The 20,255-nt window shown below is 42.1% G+C and overlaps 2 protein-coding genes across 2 annotated transcripts in view; both read right to left on the bottom strand.

The window, feature by feature from the left end:
- Positions 1-3,912, bottom strand: part of LOC120026895 (H-2 class I histocompatibility antigen, Q9 alpha chain-like) — a 31,021-nt gene extending 27,109 nt beyond the window's left edge. The window contains exon 1 of the mRNA XM_038971628.1: positions 3,760-3,912. Within this exon, the coding sequence (XP_038827556.1) occupies positions 3,760-3,817 (58 nt within the window). The 5' untranslated portion in view covers positions 3,818-3,912. The remainder of the gene's footprint in view (positions 1-3,759) is intronic.
- A 9,087-nt stretch (positions 3,913-12,999) lies between these two features.
- Positions 13,000-15,511, bottom strand: LOC120026889 (major histocompatibility complex class I-related gene protein-like). Its single transcript, XM_038971621.1, has 7 exons — positions 15,463-15,511; positions 14,711-14,977; positions 14,151-14,429; positions 13,698-13,991; positions 13,497-13,604; positions 13,212-13,296; positions 13,000-13,051 (listed from the first exon to the last, which is right to left on the bottom strand). The coding sequence occupies exons 1-7, from the start codon at positions 15,509-15,511 to the stop codon at positions 13,000-13,002; spliced, it is 1,134 nt and encodes a 377-aa protein (XP_038827549.1).
- Positions 15,512-20,255: the final 4,744 nt, after the last annotated feature.

Here is a 20,255-nt window from a genome sequence, read left to right as displayed (position 1 = left end):
TAATAAACTGGTTGTTCATTAAATATTACTTTGAACAATTTAACTTTTTATCAAAATAGGTGTTTTTGTTAAACTGCAGGATGACATTTATAAGGAAAGTTTCTTAGACAGCATGTAACCCCAAGATATTACACATGTTGTGTATCAGACATGGAGAACCAAGAATGTTTTATCAAGAGAATTATCTGGATATATAGATGGACACACTGAACGTTAAGAATAGTATTCTGAAATGGAACAATGTGATATTCCCAGGCAGATATTTCTGTGGATTCATTACCTGTGATATACACAAGTGAAAACATGGAATCCCTTCCAAATGTACAGCATGTACATTTTGGAAGAGATACGTTCCTGTGTGCCTCAGTTGGTAGAGCATGGCACATTGCAACACCAGGTTTTTGGGTTGAAATCCCAAGGGGGACCAGAACGAAAATGTATACACTCTAGTGTTAGTAGTCTGTATAAGAGCGTCTGTTAAGTAATGTAAATGTAAGTTCATTGATAAGACTGATAGCTAAGATGACACTACTTTTTAGCACATCTACATTTGACCTTGTACTGTATTCATCCTGATAGGAACTACCAAGTGGTTTATACTATTTGATTCAGTTCACACTCAGCTGAAGGCAATATGGCATGAAAATATACTTTTATGAAAGTCTATTAGTGGATTATATTTAACTAACGCCACACACACATACACACCAGACCTGGAATTACAAGTTTTAACTATGCTTTGTGGAAAGTCAAAAACTTCTGGGGGAACAATTTGAACACAGACCCCAAAGATTACTACTTTTAATAACTATTGGAAAAGATATCTCAAAAAGTGACTACTTTTCAAAACTATTTGAAAACAGGTATCAGAAATTAACTAATTGTTTATACTATTTGAATACAGATCTGAGAAAGCAACTACTTTAAAAAAATATATTTGAATACAGAAACTATTGGATTGGCTGCCTTATACTAATAGGACTCCCTAAAAACACACCACTTCGATACAAGTGATTTTTCATAACAGATTAGGAGAGTATTTTCCCTAACCTTAACCTAAGTCTCCTAACCTGCTGTGTAAGTAATCAAAGTGGAGTGTTTTTATGGAATCTCTTCAACTGATGACAGGGCTGTATCTGGAACTGCATCACACACAATCTCCTATACTATTCCAATCTATCTGACAGTCATATTTGATCTACACAATACATTTACATCAGAACATCTTGTAAATGTCCATTATCTGATTGTTCATTGCCCCAAATGAACATAAATCAAGTCAAACCAATTATATTTTTTACAGATACGTATAAATAAGTTGTAACACTCAACTACTGTATGACTCTTTCAACATGCCACTGAAAAGCTTGAAAGCTGCAATATATTTTATGATCCCTGAAAAAACTGAAGAGTAATTCAAAGCCAATTGCAAACAGCAAATTGGATGCTTGGCTAAAACAACTTTGAACCTCTTTGTTCATCTGAGCACAACTGTTCTTGTTTCAAACACACACTGTACCATCTTTAAAGGGATAGTTTACTCAGAATACAAGCTAACATAATTTTACACCTAACTTGACTGTAGTTGATTCAAGAAGGCAGTTTTGGGATATTTAGTATCCTTTCAACACTTAGCCTAACAGCCATATTTTGTTACTGTTAGCATTCTCAGTAACACTGAACATTAAACTGTTCTTGTACCGGTGTAATATAACTTTTGGATCAACATTTTATTAGCCTGTTGTTACAGAATACTTTGGTAGTTGCATTTTAATTGCATAGGAATATGCTGAACGTTTTTGTAACTACTGTACACAAGAGGAATAGTGACTGTTCCTTATTCCACTTATGTAATAACTCAATTATTACGTAATTATAAAGTAATTTCTAAAGTCTTATGTAACAACGTTGCTATTAATCAAAGTTACTACACATGTATAAGAACTTGATGTCAAGTGTTACTGTATTACCTTATGTCTCACTCATTATGAAAATATATTTGTTAGTCATTTTGAAGCTGCAAAAGTGGTCCACTCTAATGCTGAGGTGATTCCATGTTCCTCATGTATTTAATTCTAGGCTATAGTTTATACTAAGATTCATATCTGAGAGCCCTCCAAACCAAGTGCTATTGATCATATATTTACACTAATTCAACTAACTGTTGTAGGGTTTGGTTCTTCATCAAATATTTGGCAGCCATAAAAATCCATGTTTTTATATTCAAAATACGTTAAAATATTATTTGATTTTCTGAGACCTTTATTTGAATATCAAAGAAAATAGTTGCATTTTGGTTTAAACTCTATATAAACTATATTTGACAACTTTGAGTATTTGAAAACTTGGTATTTTCAAATAAACTACAAAATACAACTGTTATCTTCATTGGTCTGTACACACACACACACACACACACACTCTTCATGCTCATTATATATGCTGCTGCTGCTACTCAAATACATTTTTTCTTACTCTATCCTGATGACTAGTCACTTTACCCTGCCTATATATACATATCTACCTCAACTACCTCGTACTGATCCTGTACATTAATATGGTACTTGTACTCCCTGTATTTTTTATGGTAAAGTCTAAACCTGTTGTATTCGGCGCATGTGGCAAATAAAATTAGATTTGATAGGCAAGTGGATGTTTCTATAAGAGACCTCACAATAGCTTTGTTTCTGGTATTATACTGCCACCTTGAGGATGTTACTGCAAAATAACATGGCAAACTTTTTTTCTTGCAAGCGAAGTTGATGTACCTTCATAAAAGCCTACATCTTCACCATCACAAAACGATTGGAACTGAAATTGAACATATTGTAACTTAAAAAGATTGGAATTACAGTACAAATTTCCAAGCTATGATGGCACCCCTCACATATGTCTATTACGACTTAAACTTTCTCTAGTACCAACCCACTATCATCTTATCAGTTAGGTGTGGCAATTGTTATGTCGAGGTACTACTAGGCAAGACAGCGAGAACCTTGTAACTAAAAGACAGCAAAACTTCAGGTTTGTACATTCCAGTGAATTATATTACAGGACTACAAAAACATATAGCTATGCACAACTAAATTCAACAAAGAAGCCCATTGTGAAAAAAATATATTTTCGTGGCAGATCCAAAAGTGATTTTGAATATTCCAAATAGCCTAAAGATATTTTTTTTCCTAATGACCATATTGCATAAATCCATTAATAAAAATGTGTTTTTCTAGGAATTTAAAGCACAAACCTAGGCTGCAGTAGACTATTCCTTGGTCAATATGCTTTCTAAAACTCAGTGCATCATTGTAATTCATATCAGTTTATTTCAATATAAATGCTACTGTCTCCTCCTGGGCACAGATTTAAATTCAACCTCTATTCCAAATATTGATTACCAACAACGTTGATTACCAGTGTGTGTGCCCACTGTCAGGACTGCCACCTCCATTTAGATGTATCTGCATCCAGTACGAATGAAGCTAGAGGTAGTTTTGCGAGCCAATATTAACTAGCGTTTTGCCATATTCTTCCATAGAGATCCAGTCATTGCGCTAACGCTAGTTAGCAACTTCCTTCAAACTGCATGCAGAGACACATACAAATTATATCCACGAGTTAATCTGGCTCCGAGGTTGCAGATATAGGACTTCATTTCCAAAATCCCGTAGTATCCATTTAAGCAAAGGCCTTAAATAAATTACCTATATAAACGGAAAAAGGTCATATTTTTGTCAAATCTAAAATAACTTTAATACTGACCAGCAGATGCTGTATGAAGAAGTCCTATTCCCAGCACCAACAAGATAAAATCCTTCATGTTGACGTTCTGAAGTAGGCCTATGCGTTCTTTCCAATGACTGTTTATATGAAGGTTGTCTCTGAGCGATATGAGATGAAATATATTTCCCACCAAGTTAAAATGCGCTTGTATATCGTTTTTGCGTTTTTGAGCCAATGAGAATTTAGCCAGCTCAAGCGTCATTAGAATACGGGTGGAACTAAGCAGCAAAGGTTGACGTACGAAACTGAAAGTAAGTTGTGTGTAGTCAGTTAGGCCCAAAATAGTGCTGTCATTGGGCCTGAGGGCCTAGATATTTTCACTATCAACTTTGATGGCTTATTGCAACTCAAGATAGTGTATCTCCAGAGAGTGCGTTCAGGTTCAAATTTAGTGAGAAACTTAGGGTCTATAAATGAAAAACGTTTACCTTTTCTTTCTTCTTTCTCATTTACTATATATTAAAACATAATTTTGTCATTGCAGATGTTTTTGATTACACAGTATACTTTCAATTACATTTGTCAGTCATCAGCACTCGAGTTGGAGGCTCTTCTCTTCATCTCTGTTCTGTTACTGCTGTATCGCTCTTTTACACTCAGATATTGTATCTAAACAGAGCAGCCTCCCAAACACTCCTAACACTGGTATGAGTTTATAGGTTTCAGTATCAATGTATCATGAAGTTACATTGAGATGTTCTAACCCTGTTTAGAATGACCCTGTATTATTTATGACGAGACTTATAAATTGGAAGACAGCTTGATCTTTGACAGGTTTACGTAGATGATGTAGTTCCCCACCTCTGAAATTTGACAGGTCCTTTTTTGGCAAACAGTATATCAGATGTATTGGGATAAAGGAAAAAAACTAATCTCAGTGTCTCTGTGACAATAAATCATTTTAAGACAAGCCAGTCTAGATACTGCAAGCATATTGTGGCAGACCTAAATACAGGAAGGTCTTGCAGAAACCTGCTGCTGTAGGTTTCGATATTGGCCTTGACTCAAATCTATAACATGGGAGGAGGATGACTTTGATGTGAAAAAGGAGAAACAATGTATTCTTCCTATATTATTCTCAGAGGGCTTGTGGTTTGGGAGGATGACACAATAGAGCTACATGTATCTCAGGCTAAGGTCTATGGAGCTTTATTTGCCATACTGTATGTAACCCATTGAAGTAGGTGCCTCGTGTTGGATCTAGCTCCATTTGATATTTAATAGTTTTATAGCATCACATTGAACATAGCAATAAAATAATACAGCAAAAACATGCAATGGAAAGTACCGTGCACACACACACACACACACACACACACACACACACACACACACACACACACACACACACACACACACACACACACACACACACACACACACACACACACACACACACACACACACACACACACGAGAGGTGTGGAGTCCAACAGTGTTGAGGTAAGTATCACAAACTTTCCTGTAAGAGGTTCAGCATGCAGCCATCTTGTGTCTATCTATCCTCCATCATGAGATGACTGACACACTGACCCATCAACTAGTTCTAGTAAACATGGTTTTTCATCTCCATACCGCTGAGTGGGATGAATTACATTGATAAAGGTTCTGTTTGTTATTGTCATGAACATTACAATCTTGCCATTCAACCAGGGTTTTTGTCTCACTCTATGTAAACACGTATGCAAAATGAAATACAGTGGCAGTAGATAATAGATGAAAACTACTTTACCATTGATGTAAAGTAACTAAACTCAGCAAAAAAAGAAACGTCCCTTTTTCAGGACCCTGTCTTTCAAAGATAATTCGTAAAAATCCAAATAACTTCACATATCTTCATTGTAAAAGGGTTTAAACACTGTTTAAACACCATAAACAATTAATGAACATGCACCTGTGGAACGGTCGTTAAGACACTAACAGCTTACAGACGTTAGGCAATTAAGGTCACAGTTATGAAAACTTAAGACACTAAAGAGGCCTTTCTACTGACTATGAAAAACACCAAAAGAAGATTTGCGTTTATTGTCGAAGGAATGAGCGTTACACCGAGGCCTGTACTCTGGAGCGGGGTCGATTTGGAGGTGGAGGGTCCGTCATGGTCTGGGGCAATGTGTCACAGCATCATCAGACTGAGCTTGTAGTTATTTTTATTTTTATTTATTTTTTGTAAATTTTACCCCCTTTTCTCCCCAATTTTCGTGGTATCCAATTACTAGTAATTACTATCTTGTCTCACCGCTACAACTCCCGTACGGGCTCGGGAGAGACGAAGGTCGAAAGCCATGCGTCCTCCGAAACACAACCCAACCAAACCGCACTGCTTCTTAACACAGCGCGCCTCCAACCCGGAAGCCAGCCACACCAATGTGTCAGAGGAAACACCGTGCACCCGGCTCCCTTGGTTAGCGCGCACTGCGCCCGGCCCGCCACAGGAGTCACTGGTGCGCGATGAGACAAGGATATCCCTACCGGCCAAACCCTCCCTAACCCGGACGACGCTAGGCCAATTGTGCGTCGCCCCACGGACCTCCCGGTCGCGGCCGGCTGCGACAGAGCTTGGGAGCGAACCCAGAGTCTCTGGTGGCGCAGCTAGCGCTGCGATGCAGTGCCCTAGACCACTGCGCCACCCGGGAGGACGAGCTTGTAGTTATTGCAGGTAATCTCAACGCTGTGCGTTACAGGGAAGACATTCTCCTCCCTCATGTGGTACCTTTCCTGCAGGCTCATCCTGGCATGACAATGCCACCAGCCATACTGCTCGTTCTGTGCGTAATTTCCTGCAAGACAGTAATGTCAGTGTTCTGCCATGGCCAGAAAAGAGCCCCGATCTTAATCCCATTGAGCACGTCTGGGACCTGTTGGATCGGAGGGTGAGGGCTAGGGCCATTCCCCCCAGAAATGTCCGGGAACTTGCAGGTGCCTTGGTGGAAGAGTGGGGTAACATCTCACAGCAAGAACTGGCAAATCTGGTGCAGTCCATGAGGAGGAGATGCACTGCAGTACTTAATGCAGCTGGTGGCCACACCAGATACTGACTGTTACTTTTGATTTTGACCCCCCCTTTGTTCAGGGACACAATATTCCATTTATGTTAGTCACATGTCTGTGGAACTTGTTCAGTTTATGTCTCAGTTGTTGAATCTTGTTATGTTCATACATTATTTACACATGTTAAGTTTGCTGAAAATTAAACACAGTTGACAGTGAGAGGACGTTTCTTTTTTTGCTGAGTTTACATCGTTAACAATGTCACATTTTTTGTTCACCAATAATTCTCTCCCAGATGGAACCATGTTCTGGAATTCTTTAACACTCCCACAGTGTGTTCTGGTATGTGTGTGGAGGGGATAACCACATCAAGTTCAGTTAGCTAATAAGTCTGTGAATGGAAAGTCCCTGATAAGAATCATGAAAGGGACAAACCATCAGTCACAAAGACTACAGTGAAGGATGAACAATGCCACAGTGCCATCTACAGGTAGACTGTAACTCTCCTCACCACTGTTTCAGAGAAATCACCTGATGAGTCACTTGACTTTCGGATGTCTCTGCCTGCCATGCTCAAATAAGAAGTTCCCTCTCACCACAGATCTTAGATCAGATTGCCCTAACCCCATCTTAACATAAACTACTGGATGGGTAAAACATATCCGACCCTGTATCAGTGGTTAAGGCAACTTCTTCCAACTCCCTCTTTCATAGTCGCCTTTATTGTCAACAGAGAACTTGCATTTGATTTGGCACATACACCAGGAAGTAAGATAAACAAGCTATGGCCTCTGCTCTGCCTATCAGATAAGAGCATTCTGGAAACAGTCAGGAAATTCTATGACATTCCGACTCAGGAAGAAAGAAAAACATATATGTTGTAGGTGACATGAAAACACACCAGTGGAGGAATTATGATCCAATAGGAGATGAAAGATGTACAATGTCTTCAGGCACCAGGGTAAACTGAGCAACATAAGTTGAAATAGAAAGCAAGTAAATGTCATTGATTATTGATATGTGTGTCATGGCCGTCTTCCTGGCTGGAATAAGCGTGGTGAGCATACATGCAGCGTGGTGAGCGTACATTTTCCTTTTTATTTAAAATGTCGCCAACAAAACAACAAAGGAAGAAACAACCGTGAAGCTTACAGGGCTATAGTGCCACTAACAAAAGTCAACTACCCACCAACACAACAGGGAAAAAGGCTGCCTAAGTATGATTCCCAATCAGAGATAACGATAGACAGCTGTCCCTGATTGAGAACCATACCCGGCAAAAACATAGAAATACCAAATCATAGAAAACAGAACCTAGAATGCCCACCCAAATCACACCCTGACCAAACCAAAATAGAGACATAAAAAGGCTCTCTCAGGTCAGGGCGTGACAATGTGTTAATGATCATAGTATTGATGAATAAAAAACATTATAGCTTGTTTATAGTTATACATAACAAATATGTTATACGTAGGCCTCACTAATTCTAACATAGCCTTCACCAGTTCACTAGTCTTCCTCCAGTAGGCAACCGGTCATTCAAATCCTGTCTATGACATACAGATGTAGGATCTTAATTTGAGCCAGTTTGCTACAGCAGGAAAATACTTATGCAGCAACAGGAAATGTGAATTATTATGTTGATTATAATAAATGGAAATCAAGTCTGAAATATCAAAGTGGAAATTACAAACGTCAGAAGCCTTTTTTACACTACAAGCTCTACATGTTCTGCATTGCAGGAAAGTTTTCCTGCAACAGGGTGATCCAATTACATCTCGTCTGCCATGTTTGTTCCCATTGTTGAACTAAAATGAGGGTTGTAGTTGTGGGTTTTTTCCATACACAATTTATTAATGATTACAGTAACTGTGGCTGAACAGCCCTGCTGATGACTGGCCTGAGGTGTCAAAGGTCATATGCAACTAGATGAGAGGAGCACAGAGAGGACTACAGTATAGCCTATGTACCAAAGATTGAAGGCGAGGGTATCTGATGAGGTGTGATGTCTAGTATGAAACGTCTGCCCATTCACAGTAACAAACACTAGGGAATTAAGTCTCTTTAGCTCTTCAGCATGTGACCAGGGTGCATGTTCTCTGTTTGGCTCCTGATTGAAGCTCCTCAAAGCTCATTGACAACAATATGAATCACAAAGACACATTTAGTATGTTATCAACCATTTATTTCTGAAAATCAACTATATATACAGATTTATGATTATAATCCTCCACTGAAGAATTCTGTATATAGAAAATGTAATCACACAAAAGATCAAACTAACCAACATAGCCTGAGTGCCAGTTGGTTTCTGCTCTCTTTCCAACTCCTTGGCATGATAGCAGAAAGTGAAAGGAACAGGGAAGGGAAAGGGGATATCTAGTCAGTTATACATCTGAATGCATTCAACTGAAATGTGTCTTCCGCATTTAACCCAACCCCTCTGAAATCAGAGAGGTGTTGACAGTGTAGTACAGCATAGCTTTAGCACTTAGTTTGTAACATCTAACAACTTCACTGTTACAGATTAGCAAAAGTTTAAGGTATTTTTCCAGTATTGTCTTCTAGTTTTGTAAAAACCCTTCTGTTTTTGAACTATTTTAAAACCTATAACCCCAATATCAGACCCAGTCATTGTTAAAAAAAAAGACGATTTCTGTCATTGTAGATTTTAGTTGTGCAGTTATTAGTTACAAGAAGTGATAATTTCCTTGACACCCAGTGTCATAACACGTTATGACAAGATCATAACACTGTCATGACACATTTTTTTAGGCCTGTTGTTACATGTATTGCGTTATATTATGGCTGGTTAAGACACCTACATAAGACTGTAAAGACCTACAAAACCTAAGCATTCCATTACATCATAGCCTACGTGTCAACAGTATGTTTATTTTTATTGACTATATTAAATTATCATTGTAATTACGAACACATTGATATCAGACCCCAGTTATTTAAAATATGATTCTTTTAAATGACTATAAAGTATTAATTACAGAAAAAACTAAGGATTTAAGAGACACATTTTTAAATGGAAGGAAATATCTTGGCAGCGAAAACAATAAGTTGAATAAATGTGGGTTCTGACACGCTTATGTAGGTGTCATTAGCAGCCATAAAATAACGCAATATATGTCACAACAGATGTAAATATATGGATCATGACAGTGTTATGACCATATTATGAAAGGTTATGACAAGTTATGTCAGCTGTTATGACATATTATGACATGGTTATGACCACATTATAACGTGTTATGACACTGGGTGTCAAGTAACGTGTTACCCAAGAAGTTATCACCAGATAGTGCTGTTTTAGAGAAATGTGTCTTTGTGGCTGGGTGCACATTACCTTGACTCAAACTTCTAGAAGAGTTTTCTGTCTTTCTTTTATTGTCTCTGCTTCTCTGCTGTAAAGACAGACAGACAGACAGACAGACAGACAGACAGACAGACAGACAGACAGACAGACAGACAGACAGACAGACAGACAGACAGACAGACAGACAGACAGACAGACAGAGGTCAGTGAATAAGACGACTGAAACTAAAACAGCATATTCCACTGAAAAGACTTGAGCCAAATCCTTCCTTGAGATACACAATATACACAAGAGTATGTGGACACCCCTTCAAATTAGTGGATTCAGCTATTTCAGCTACACCTGTTGCTGACAGGTGTATAAAATTTAGCTTTTGATACTTAAGTATATTTTAGCATTTACATTTACTTTTGTTACTTAAGTATATTTAAAACCAAATACTTTTAGACTTTTACTCAAGTAGTATTTTACTGGGTGACTTTCACTTTAACTTGAGTAATTTTTTATTAAGGTATCTTTACTTTTACTCAAGTAGGACAATCGGGTACTTTTTCCACCACTGCTAGTAACTCAAACTTGCGTACATCATGACATGCATTCACGTCAATAGGGGATTGGGGAGAAAGTTGACATTGGTGTTTCAAAAACAGCGAGAGAGACATTCACCTGTTTGATTAGTGAGAGAGAAACCTCATGCGTTTTGGATGAGTTTGAACCATCATCAGAAGCTACAAGGAAAACAGACACAATCACATTGTAAAATGGATACAGTCAAACACAATACATTCAAAGTCAGATGATAAATAATGATCAACTACAAGATGAAGCATTTTCTTTCAGTTTCAGTGATGACGTCAGAAGCAGAATAAAAGCAGGAACTTACTGTTGGCCTGAATAAAGCCTGAAACAGAGATAAACATGCTGAACATACATGCTGATGTTGAGGGTTCGGCTTCATTGTTTAGGGTTTGATCGTCTGTCAGCCTTTCACACAGTGTTCTGTTCTTCATCTCTGTTCTGTTTCTGCTCTGTTACACACAGTGTTCTGTTCTTCGTCTCTGTTCTGTTCCTGCTCTGTCACACACAGAGTTCTGTTCTTCATCTCTGTTCTGTTCCTGCTCTGTTACACACAGTGTTCTGTTCTTCATCTCTGTTCTGTTCCTGCTCTGTCACACACAGTGTTCTGTTCTTCATCTCTGTTCTGTTCCTGCTCTGTCACACACAGTGTTCTGTTCTTCATCTCTGTTCTGTTCCTGCTCTGTCACACACAGTGTTCTGTTCTTCATCTCTGTTCTGTTCCTGCTCTGTCACACACAGTGTTCTGTTCTTCATCTCTGTTCTGTTCCTGCTCTGTTACACACAGTGTCCTGTTCTTCATCTCTGTTCTGTTCCTGCTCTGTCACACACAGTGTTCTGTTCTTCATCTCTGTTCTGTTCCTGCTCTGTCACACACAGTGTTCTGTTCTTCATCTCTGTTCTGTTCTGTTCCTGCTCTGTCACACACAGTGTTCTGTTCTTCATCTCTGTTCTGTTTCTGCTCTGTCACACACAGTGTTCTGTTCTTCATCTCTGTTCTGTTTCTGCTCTGTTACACACAGTGTTCTGTTCTTCATCTCTGTTCTGTTTCTGCTCTGTCACACACAGTGTTCTGTTCTTCATCTCTGTTTTTTTGCTGCATCACTCCTCCTCTGCTGAGCTGAGTGTATGCCCTTCATTATTACAACATATCCTGCACACAGCTTCATGGACTTCCTGTAAGGCTGTGTAGTCCCTGAGTGTATAAAGCTAGTAGGTGAAGTCTGAAGCCTGCTGCCTGACCTGGGAAGTCCCCAGACAACAACAGGAGATACAAAGCTTCTCTAAAGTAGAGATGACTGGTCACAGCTCCCTCTATAGACTGCCTGTATACAGCAATGTGTTAGTTCTGGTCAGGCCACAGGAATAAGAGCTGCCAAAACCTTGCTTGGGTCATACAGCTGCTGCTCATTGGGGAGGGGTCACAATACATATAACAGGAAGTAAAATGGGTGTCTCTGTGGCCTAATGAAATAAGTAATGCAGATGCTGACACTCTCAATAACATCTATGGTGCAATTTGTGTTGTGACAATAAAGTTATGTGCTTTTGCGTCATCACAATCGTCATATAAATACATTAATTACAGCTTAATAAAGTTATGTTATTTGACTGTTCTAGGTGGTAACAGAAACTCAAGAAAATCTAGAGAACATATAAAGCCTGATGTTGTCCCTCTGTCTGGTGATGATCTACACAGAACACAGCTAGTTTCCTGAGCTCAGGTAATTCATGATGACATTGCAGAGGCAAGTTAGTTGCTGCTAATTTCACATTCATTGCATTGACCAGAAAGTACAAATACACAATGAATCATGGTATTAACAATCCAATTTTATTCCTGAAAATCCCTCTTACATAATAGAAAAACATGGTAATCTGCCGTCATAAATACTTTGTGGTATATTTTGAATCTCTTGTGGAAAATAATAGAAAATGTATGTAAATAATTAATTGAAATAATGAATGTAAATAATGAATGTAAGTAATTATGTAAATAATGAATGTAAATAATGTATGTAAATAATAATAGTAAATAATGTTTGTAAAAAAAGAAAGCAGTACTGTCATGTGATGTCATCTATAAATATGGGTGAATGCTGATTGTTCTCCAAACGCTGACGAAGCTTCCACCTAAACGCATCCATTTGTTCTGATCTCTGCTGCTAAAAAATACATGAAAACTTAAAGAATATTTCAGTGACGGCGGGTTTTTCCTATGTTCAATTACTGTGTGGTATATTCATATGAGCTGTGATGTCGGATTTGAGCAGACATTGTGTTCATCATGAGATGAAATATCCAATCAGTCGGTAGCACTTTTCAGCTGGTCTCATTGTCCTTCAATAAAGGTCCTCTTTTCTCTGCTTCTCTCCTGTCTGACAAACAGACAGACAGACAAATAAAGAGACAAACATTTGGGTAGATAAAGGAAAGATTGGGATTTGATTTGCAGAAGGACAGACAGACAGACAAGCATAATCTAATAAGAGTAAAAAACACTTGATGCCACTGGACCTTTACAGATACAGTACATTACCTGTTTGATTAGTGAGAGAGAAACCTCAAGTTGTATCTGGTTCTGCTGTGTCATGGAGGGGTTGGAACCATCATCAGAGACTAATACAAAACAGAGGGACCCAAATAGTTAGACTCATTTAAAAGCTATATTAAGCATCAATACTGTACATACCAACCCACGCCAGGTTCAAATAAATGTGGGCTTCTCCAGGCTTCTTCAACTCCAAATGTGACACTAAGACAGCTTGAGAAATATTTGTAATGTACTGTACTCAAATATTCTTTCTGTCGTTGCTCACCTGTCCTCTTCCTGTTCCACATAATAAACCCAGCTATGGTGATGAGGGCTAGGAGGATGACAGCTACCACTACTCCAATAATGATGGGGCCAGATTCAGGAGGCTTGTCTGAGTTGATGAACAGACACCCATGTATACACAGTGAATATTACTGTAAATCACTGAATTCTCTGTCATCATGTAAGATATGATTCCTCTTACCACTGTTTGTTTTTATCACAGACTGATCCAGTCTGATGGCGATGATGTTCTCTTTGTGTTCAACCACACAGGTGTAGTTGTTGTTCTTCCATTCATCACAGTCCATTGTGAGGTGAGCACTTTTCTGGAAGGTTCCATCATCGTTGGGGAGAATCTCTCCATGCAACACATCTTCATGCTGTTCTTGTCCATCTTTCTGCCAGGACACCGTGACTCCACTGGGGTAGAAACCTGTAGCGTGGCAGGTCACTGGAGAGGAGGGGGTCTTCTGGAGCAGAGACACTGATGGAGGGACTGGAGAGAGAGAAGGAGAGGAAAGAAGAGGGATCGAAATATGAATTCAAATAGCATCTTGCATTGGGGGAACGATGTTGTTGTGCCTCAATCTGGAAACAACTGGTAATAGGTTTTGATTGAATAGGACGCCATGTGTCTCAGACAGTGTCTCTGTACCTATCCGCTTCAAGACGCTGCTGGCGAAGTTCAAATACTTCTTCAAAGTGTCAATACACTCCTTAGTGAAGTACCATTTGAGATAGTGCAGATTCTTGCTGTTGTCGTCCCACTTCTGTTTGATGGTATCTGCCTGCTGTACGGAGGTTATCCATCTTACGGTCTTCATGTCCAATGAAATGAAATCCTCACCATCGTATCCATAGTGATGGAAATAATCTTGGAGTTCAGTCTCATCATTCCACTCACAGCCGTACAAGTTCTGGATTGTGTGAACAGCTGAGAAAGAGAGAAAGAGGTCTATCTGCAGTAAACATGTATTACCTGGGCAACCAGCTATAAACTGCTTTATTCATTTATGTAAGTGTGTGTGTGTGTGTGTGTGTGTGTGTGTGTGTGTGTGTGTGTGTGTGTGTGTGTGTGTGTGTGTGTGTGTGTGTGTGTGTGTGTGTGTGTGTGTGTGTGTGTGTGTGTGTGTGTGTGTGTGTGTGGGTGTGTATGTGTGCGTGCGTGCGCACGTGTGTGTGTGTGTGTGTGCACGCCCATGTGCATTCTGTAACCTTTTGACTGGGTTTGGTTGAACTGCTTCTTTGCAAACGTAATGAGGTTTTTGAAACCTTCATGTTGGTTAATCAGGGGCTCAGTGTAGAGTTTCCTGTAGTATTTTCCTGCCTTCTTCTTCATCCACTCAGTGGTGAGGCCCAGTGTCTTGGTGTTGCTGTCAAAGTACACAAACTGATGATCGTCCAGCAAACCCACCACCATGAACTCTGGGAAGTCAGTATCACCTGAGACTGCAGTGTATAAGTATTTCATAGAGTGGGGAGCTGTGAATAAAATATTATAATTATATGATTGATCATGTAATATCATACAGTATGAAGCTGTGAATAAAATATTATAATTATATGATTGATTATGTTTTATCGTACAGTATGGAGCTGTGAATATAATATTATAATTATATGATTGATTATGTATTATCGTACAGTATGGAGCTGTGAATATAATATTATAATTATGTGTTTGATTATGTATTATCGTACAGTATGGAGCTGTGAATAGAATATTATAATTCAATAATGTAACATAGATGAGCTGCGTGTCTTTGGTCATTTCTGACATTTGTAAAACCCCTATCGGCAATTGATTGTATACCTACCGCTCGGCCTATGTTTAAACACAGATCCTCACTCTACAGTGAGATGAAGTAAACATGTCACTTAGTCTGGAGACTAAGAACTGACCAAGTAGTTTTCTGAAGTTCAAATAACTAGCAACATGATTCTAGCAACATTATATTTGTACTGACCTGCAGAAGTTATAGGAATCCAGAGAAACAAGAGACAGAAGGAAATCATTTCTTTATCAGTTTAGATGAGATTGAATGGTAACGCTGGGTTGAACACAACTGTGTACTTTCTTTCACTATTCTCTCCATCATGCCAAACAAACAGGGTCATAACTTGTTAATGTTTAGCCATCAAATGTAATCTTTAAGGAGTGACACAACGGTGCATACAAGACCTTCCGTTATTCAACATGATGAGTCACTTGACTTTTGTGTGTGTCTGTCGCTCCGGGGTAAAGTTTCCCTTAGGTACAGATCTAGGATCAGATTCCCCTCCCACAATCCTGACCTTAACTGTGCGTGGTGAAAGAAATATCTGACCCTGTATCAACTTCTACCAACTCCCTCTGGCATAGTCCATCTTTATTGTCAACAGAGAACTGGCATTTGATTGGGCACACACCAGGAAGTAAGATGGCCAGAGCAGAGACCTAGCTCGCCTTGTTTATCAGATTAAAGTCTCAGGTCATGGAATCCTTTTGGCCACCTTGTTTCTCTGCATTCTGCAAACAGTCAGGAGATTATGTGACATTCTGACTCAGGAAGAATAAAAAACAATATATTTTCTATTGAAAAGCAGCTGATTTATCTGTTGACTGGATATACAAAACATATTAAGCCATATCTCAATGCCATTAGAAGTAAAAAATATATATATAATCTGTAAAAGTATTTAGGGTTAAAATCTTTGCTATGGTATTTAGTTTGTTATTTCACACATAAAAAATAAAACATCATGGAATAATGACTGACTGCTGGGTGTAACGTCCTGACCAGAGTTCTTATGTGTTTTGCTTGTTTAGTGTTGGTCAGGACGTGAGCTGGGTGGGAATTCTATGTTGTGTGTCTAGTTTGTCTGTTTCTGTGTCCAGCCTAATATGGTTCTCAATCAGAGGCAGCTGTCAATCGTTGTCCCTGATTGAGAATCATATATAGGTGGCTTGTTTTGTGTTGGGGATTGTGGGTGGTTGTTTCCTGTCTCTGTGTTTGTGTTCTGCACCAGATAGGACTGTCTCGGTTTTCACGTTTGTTGTTTTTGTATTGTTGTAAGTGTTCACAGTTCGTTATATTAAACATGTTGAACACTAACTGCGCTGCATTTTGGTCCTCTCCTTCATCCCAGGAAGAAAGCCGTTACAGAACCACCCACCTAACCCGGACCAAGCAGCAGCAGCAGGAGAGGCTGCAGCAGCAGCAGCAGCAGGAGAGGCAGCAGCAGCAGGAGAGGCTGCACTATTTGGAGGAATGGACATGGGAGGACGAATTAGACGGCAAAGGACCCTGGGCAGAGCCAGGGGAATATCGCCGCCCCAAAGAAGAGCTGGAGGCAGCGAAGGCGGAGAGGCGCTATTATGAGGCGCTCGCACGGCAGAGCGGCTGAAGGCCCGAGAGGCAGCCCCAAAAATTTCTTGGGGGGGGCACACGGGGAGTGTGGCAGAGTCAGGAGTCAGACCTGAGCCAACTCCCCCTGCTTACCGTAAGGAGCCGGTCAGGGCGGAATTGGAGGTGAGCGACGCAGAGACAGTGAAGGAGTTAATGGGGAAATTGGAGGAGAGAGTTATGAGGGAGGTGCTGGTTTGGTGCATGAGGCACGACATCCGCCCGACTGAACGTGTCGGGGAGTTGATGTCACCGGGAACAGCTCTCCATACTCGTCCTGAGGTGCGTGCTAGCCGTCTGGTTAAGACTGTGCCAGCCTCACGCACCAGGCCTCCTGTGCGCCTCCCTAGCCCTGCACGTCCTCTGCCAGCTCGGCGATACAGCTCTCCCAGCCGTGCTTCCAGTGGAGAGAGAGGGCGTCGTACCGGGCAGGCACCGTGTTATGCGGTGGAGCGCACGGTGTCCCCGGTGCGTGTGCTTAGCCCAGTGCGCAACATCTCAGCTCCCCACATCTGCCGGGCTAGGGTGAAGATCCAGCCAGGGCGGATGGTGCCAGCCCTGCTCTCAAGACCTCCAGTGCGCCTTCACGGTCCGGTCTGTCCAGTACCAGCAGTGCCTACACCACGCACCAAGCTTCCTGTGCGTCTCCAGAGCCCTGTTCCTCCTCCACGCACTAGCCCTATGGTGCGTGTCTCCAGCCCAGTACCACCAGTGCCTACACCACGCACCAGGCTTCCTGTGCGTCTCCAGAGCCCTGTTCCTCCTCCACGCACTAGCCCTATGGTGCGTGTCTCCAGCCCGGTACCACCAGTTCCGGCACCACGCACCAAGCCTCCTGTGCGTCTCCAGAGTCCTGTACGCAATGTTCCTTCTCCCCGCACTCGCCCTGAGGTGCGTGCCCTCAGCCCGGTACCACCAGTTCCGGTACCACGCACCAGGCCTATAGTGCGCCTCGAGATTCCAGTGTGCCCTGTTCCTGCTCCCCGCACTAGCCTTGTGGTGCGTGTCTCCAGTCCGGTACCACCAGTTCCGGCACCACGCACCAGGCCTACTGTGCGCCTCAGCACGTCTGAGCCATCCGTTTGGCCGGCGCCGTCTGAGCCATCCATCTGGCCAGCGCCGTCTGAGCCATCCATCTGGCCGGCGCCGTCTGAGCCATCCGTCTGGCCAGCGCCGTCTGAGCCATCCGTCTGGCCAGCGCCATCTGAGCCGTCCGTCTGCCCAGCGCCGTCTGAGCCGTCCGTCTGCCCAGCGCCATCTGAGCCGTCCGTCTGCCCAGCGCCATCTGAGCCGTTCGTCAGTCAGGAGCCGCCAGAGCCGCCAGCCAGTCAGGAGCCGCCAGAGCCGCCAGCCAGTCAGGAGCCGCCAGAGCCGCCAGCCAGTCAGGAGCCGCCAGAGCCGCCAGCCAGTCAGGAGCCGCCAGAGCCGTCAGCCAGTCAGGAGCCGCCAGAGCCGCCAGCCAGTCAGGAGCCGCCAGAGCCGCCAGCCAGTCAGGAGCTGCCAGAGCCGCCAGTCAGGAGCTGCCAGAGCCGCCAGCCAGTCAGGAGCTGCCAGAGCCGCCCTCCAGTCATGAGCCGCCCTCCAGTCAGGAGCCGCCCTCCAGTCAGGAGCCGCCCTCCAGTCAGGAGCCGCCCTCCAGTCATGAGCCGCCCTCCAGTCATGAGCCGCCCTCCAGTCATGAGCCGCCACTCAGTCCGGAGCCGCCACTCAGTCCGGAGCCGCCACTCAGTCCGGAGCCGCCACTCAGTCCGGAGCTGCCACTCAGTCCGGAGCTGCCACTAGTCCGGAGCTGCCCTTCAGTCCAGAGCTGCCTCTCTGTCCGGAGCTGCTTTTCAGTCCGGAGTTGCCCCTCTGTCGTGTGCTACCTCTCTGTCGTGTGCTACCTCTCTGTCCTGAGCTACCTCTCTGTCCTGAGCTACCTCTCTGTCCTGAGCTACCTCTCTGTCCTGAGCTGTCTCCTCTATCTAGGGGGGACCTTTGTGAAGGTTCCTAGACCAGGGTCGGGGGCGAGGGTCGCCACTCAAAGGACGCTAAGGAGGGGGACAAGGACAATGGTGGAGTGGTGTCCTCGTCCTGCGCCGGAGCCGCCACCGCGGACAGATGCCCACCCAGACCCTCCTCTTGAGTTTTAGGGGTGCGTTCGGAGTCCGCACCTCAGGAGGGGGGTACTGTAACGTCCTGACCAGAGTTCTTATGTGTTTTGCTTGTTTAGTGTTGGTCAGGACGTGAGCTGGGTGGGAATTCTATGTTGTGTGTCTAGTTTGTCTGTTTCTGTGTCCAGCCTAATATGGTTCTCAATCAGAGGCAGCTGTCAATCGTTGTCCCTGATTGAGAATCATATATAGGTGGCTTGTTTTGTGTTGGGGATTGTGGGTGGTTGTTCCTGTCTCTGTACCAGATAGGACTGTCTCGGTTTTCACGTTTGTTGTTTTTGTATTGTTGTAAGTGTTCACAGTTCGTTATATTAAACATGTTGAACACTAACTGCGCTGCATTTTGGTCCTCTCCTTCATCCCAGGAAGAAAGCCGTTACACTGGGTATGATGTTGTACTGTTGGTGACATGAAAATACACCAGTGGAGGATTTATGATCGAATAGGAGATGTTGGTAAATGTAATTGATTATTGAGATGTTAAATGATGATACTGATGAATAAATAACATTATAGCTTGTTTATAGTAATACAAATATCTATATGCCTCAAGCAATATCATGGATGATCAGTCCTTACATCCATAGCTCTGTCTATGAATTTGAGAGTGGTAACATTTCTCCAGCCCCGTAGCTTTTTACCAAAACAGGGACATGGAAGACCCCTTATTGTTTCTACTGCTTCATATTGTAACCTGCAGTACGTTATTTATGTTAGTGCAGTATAATGAAAAGACTGGCCTCCACTACCCTGACCAAGGGCTTTTGGTGTTGCTGGCAAAGGCTAATTCCCTGTCAGTTAGACCAAAGGACTGAAGACTCTACTTGAAAGACTAGGAATCACCTACATACACCCATGTTACAATTTAATATTTCATATATCATTGTTGTTGTTGTGTTATCATGAACGGGGTATGAAAAGGAGGTCCTCAGCCCTGGTGACGGAGGCTGCTGCTGCTACAGGACTACATGTGTCTGTAGTTAAGGTATGACATGGAGGGAAGGTGTGGGTGGGGAGTGAGATAGAGGTGGAATTAGGGACATGTTGTCACGTCTGCTCCTGCTCCTCCCCTCCGACTTTCGCCAGAGTACTAACCACCGGTCCTGGGATTCATCATTACGCGCACCTGTTAATCATTATGATTCACACCTGGACTCCATTACCTTCCTCATCTCCTCCCCTTTATATGTCACTCTCCCATGTTCACTCACCAGTTGGTAT

This window comes from Salvelinus namaycush, chromosome 32, assembly GCF_016432855.1.
Source record: "Salvelinus namaycush isolate Seneca chromosome 32, SaNama_1.0, whole genome shotgun sequence".
NCBI lineage: Eukaryota > Metazoa > Chordata > Actinopteri > Salmoniformes > Salmonidae > Salvelinus > Salvelinus namaycush.
The sequence above is the reverse complement of the archived record's forward strand: the minus strand, read 5'-3'. Positions and strand labels throughout refer to the sequence as shown.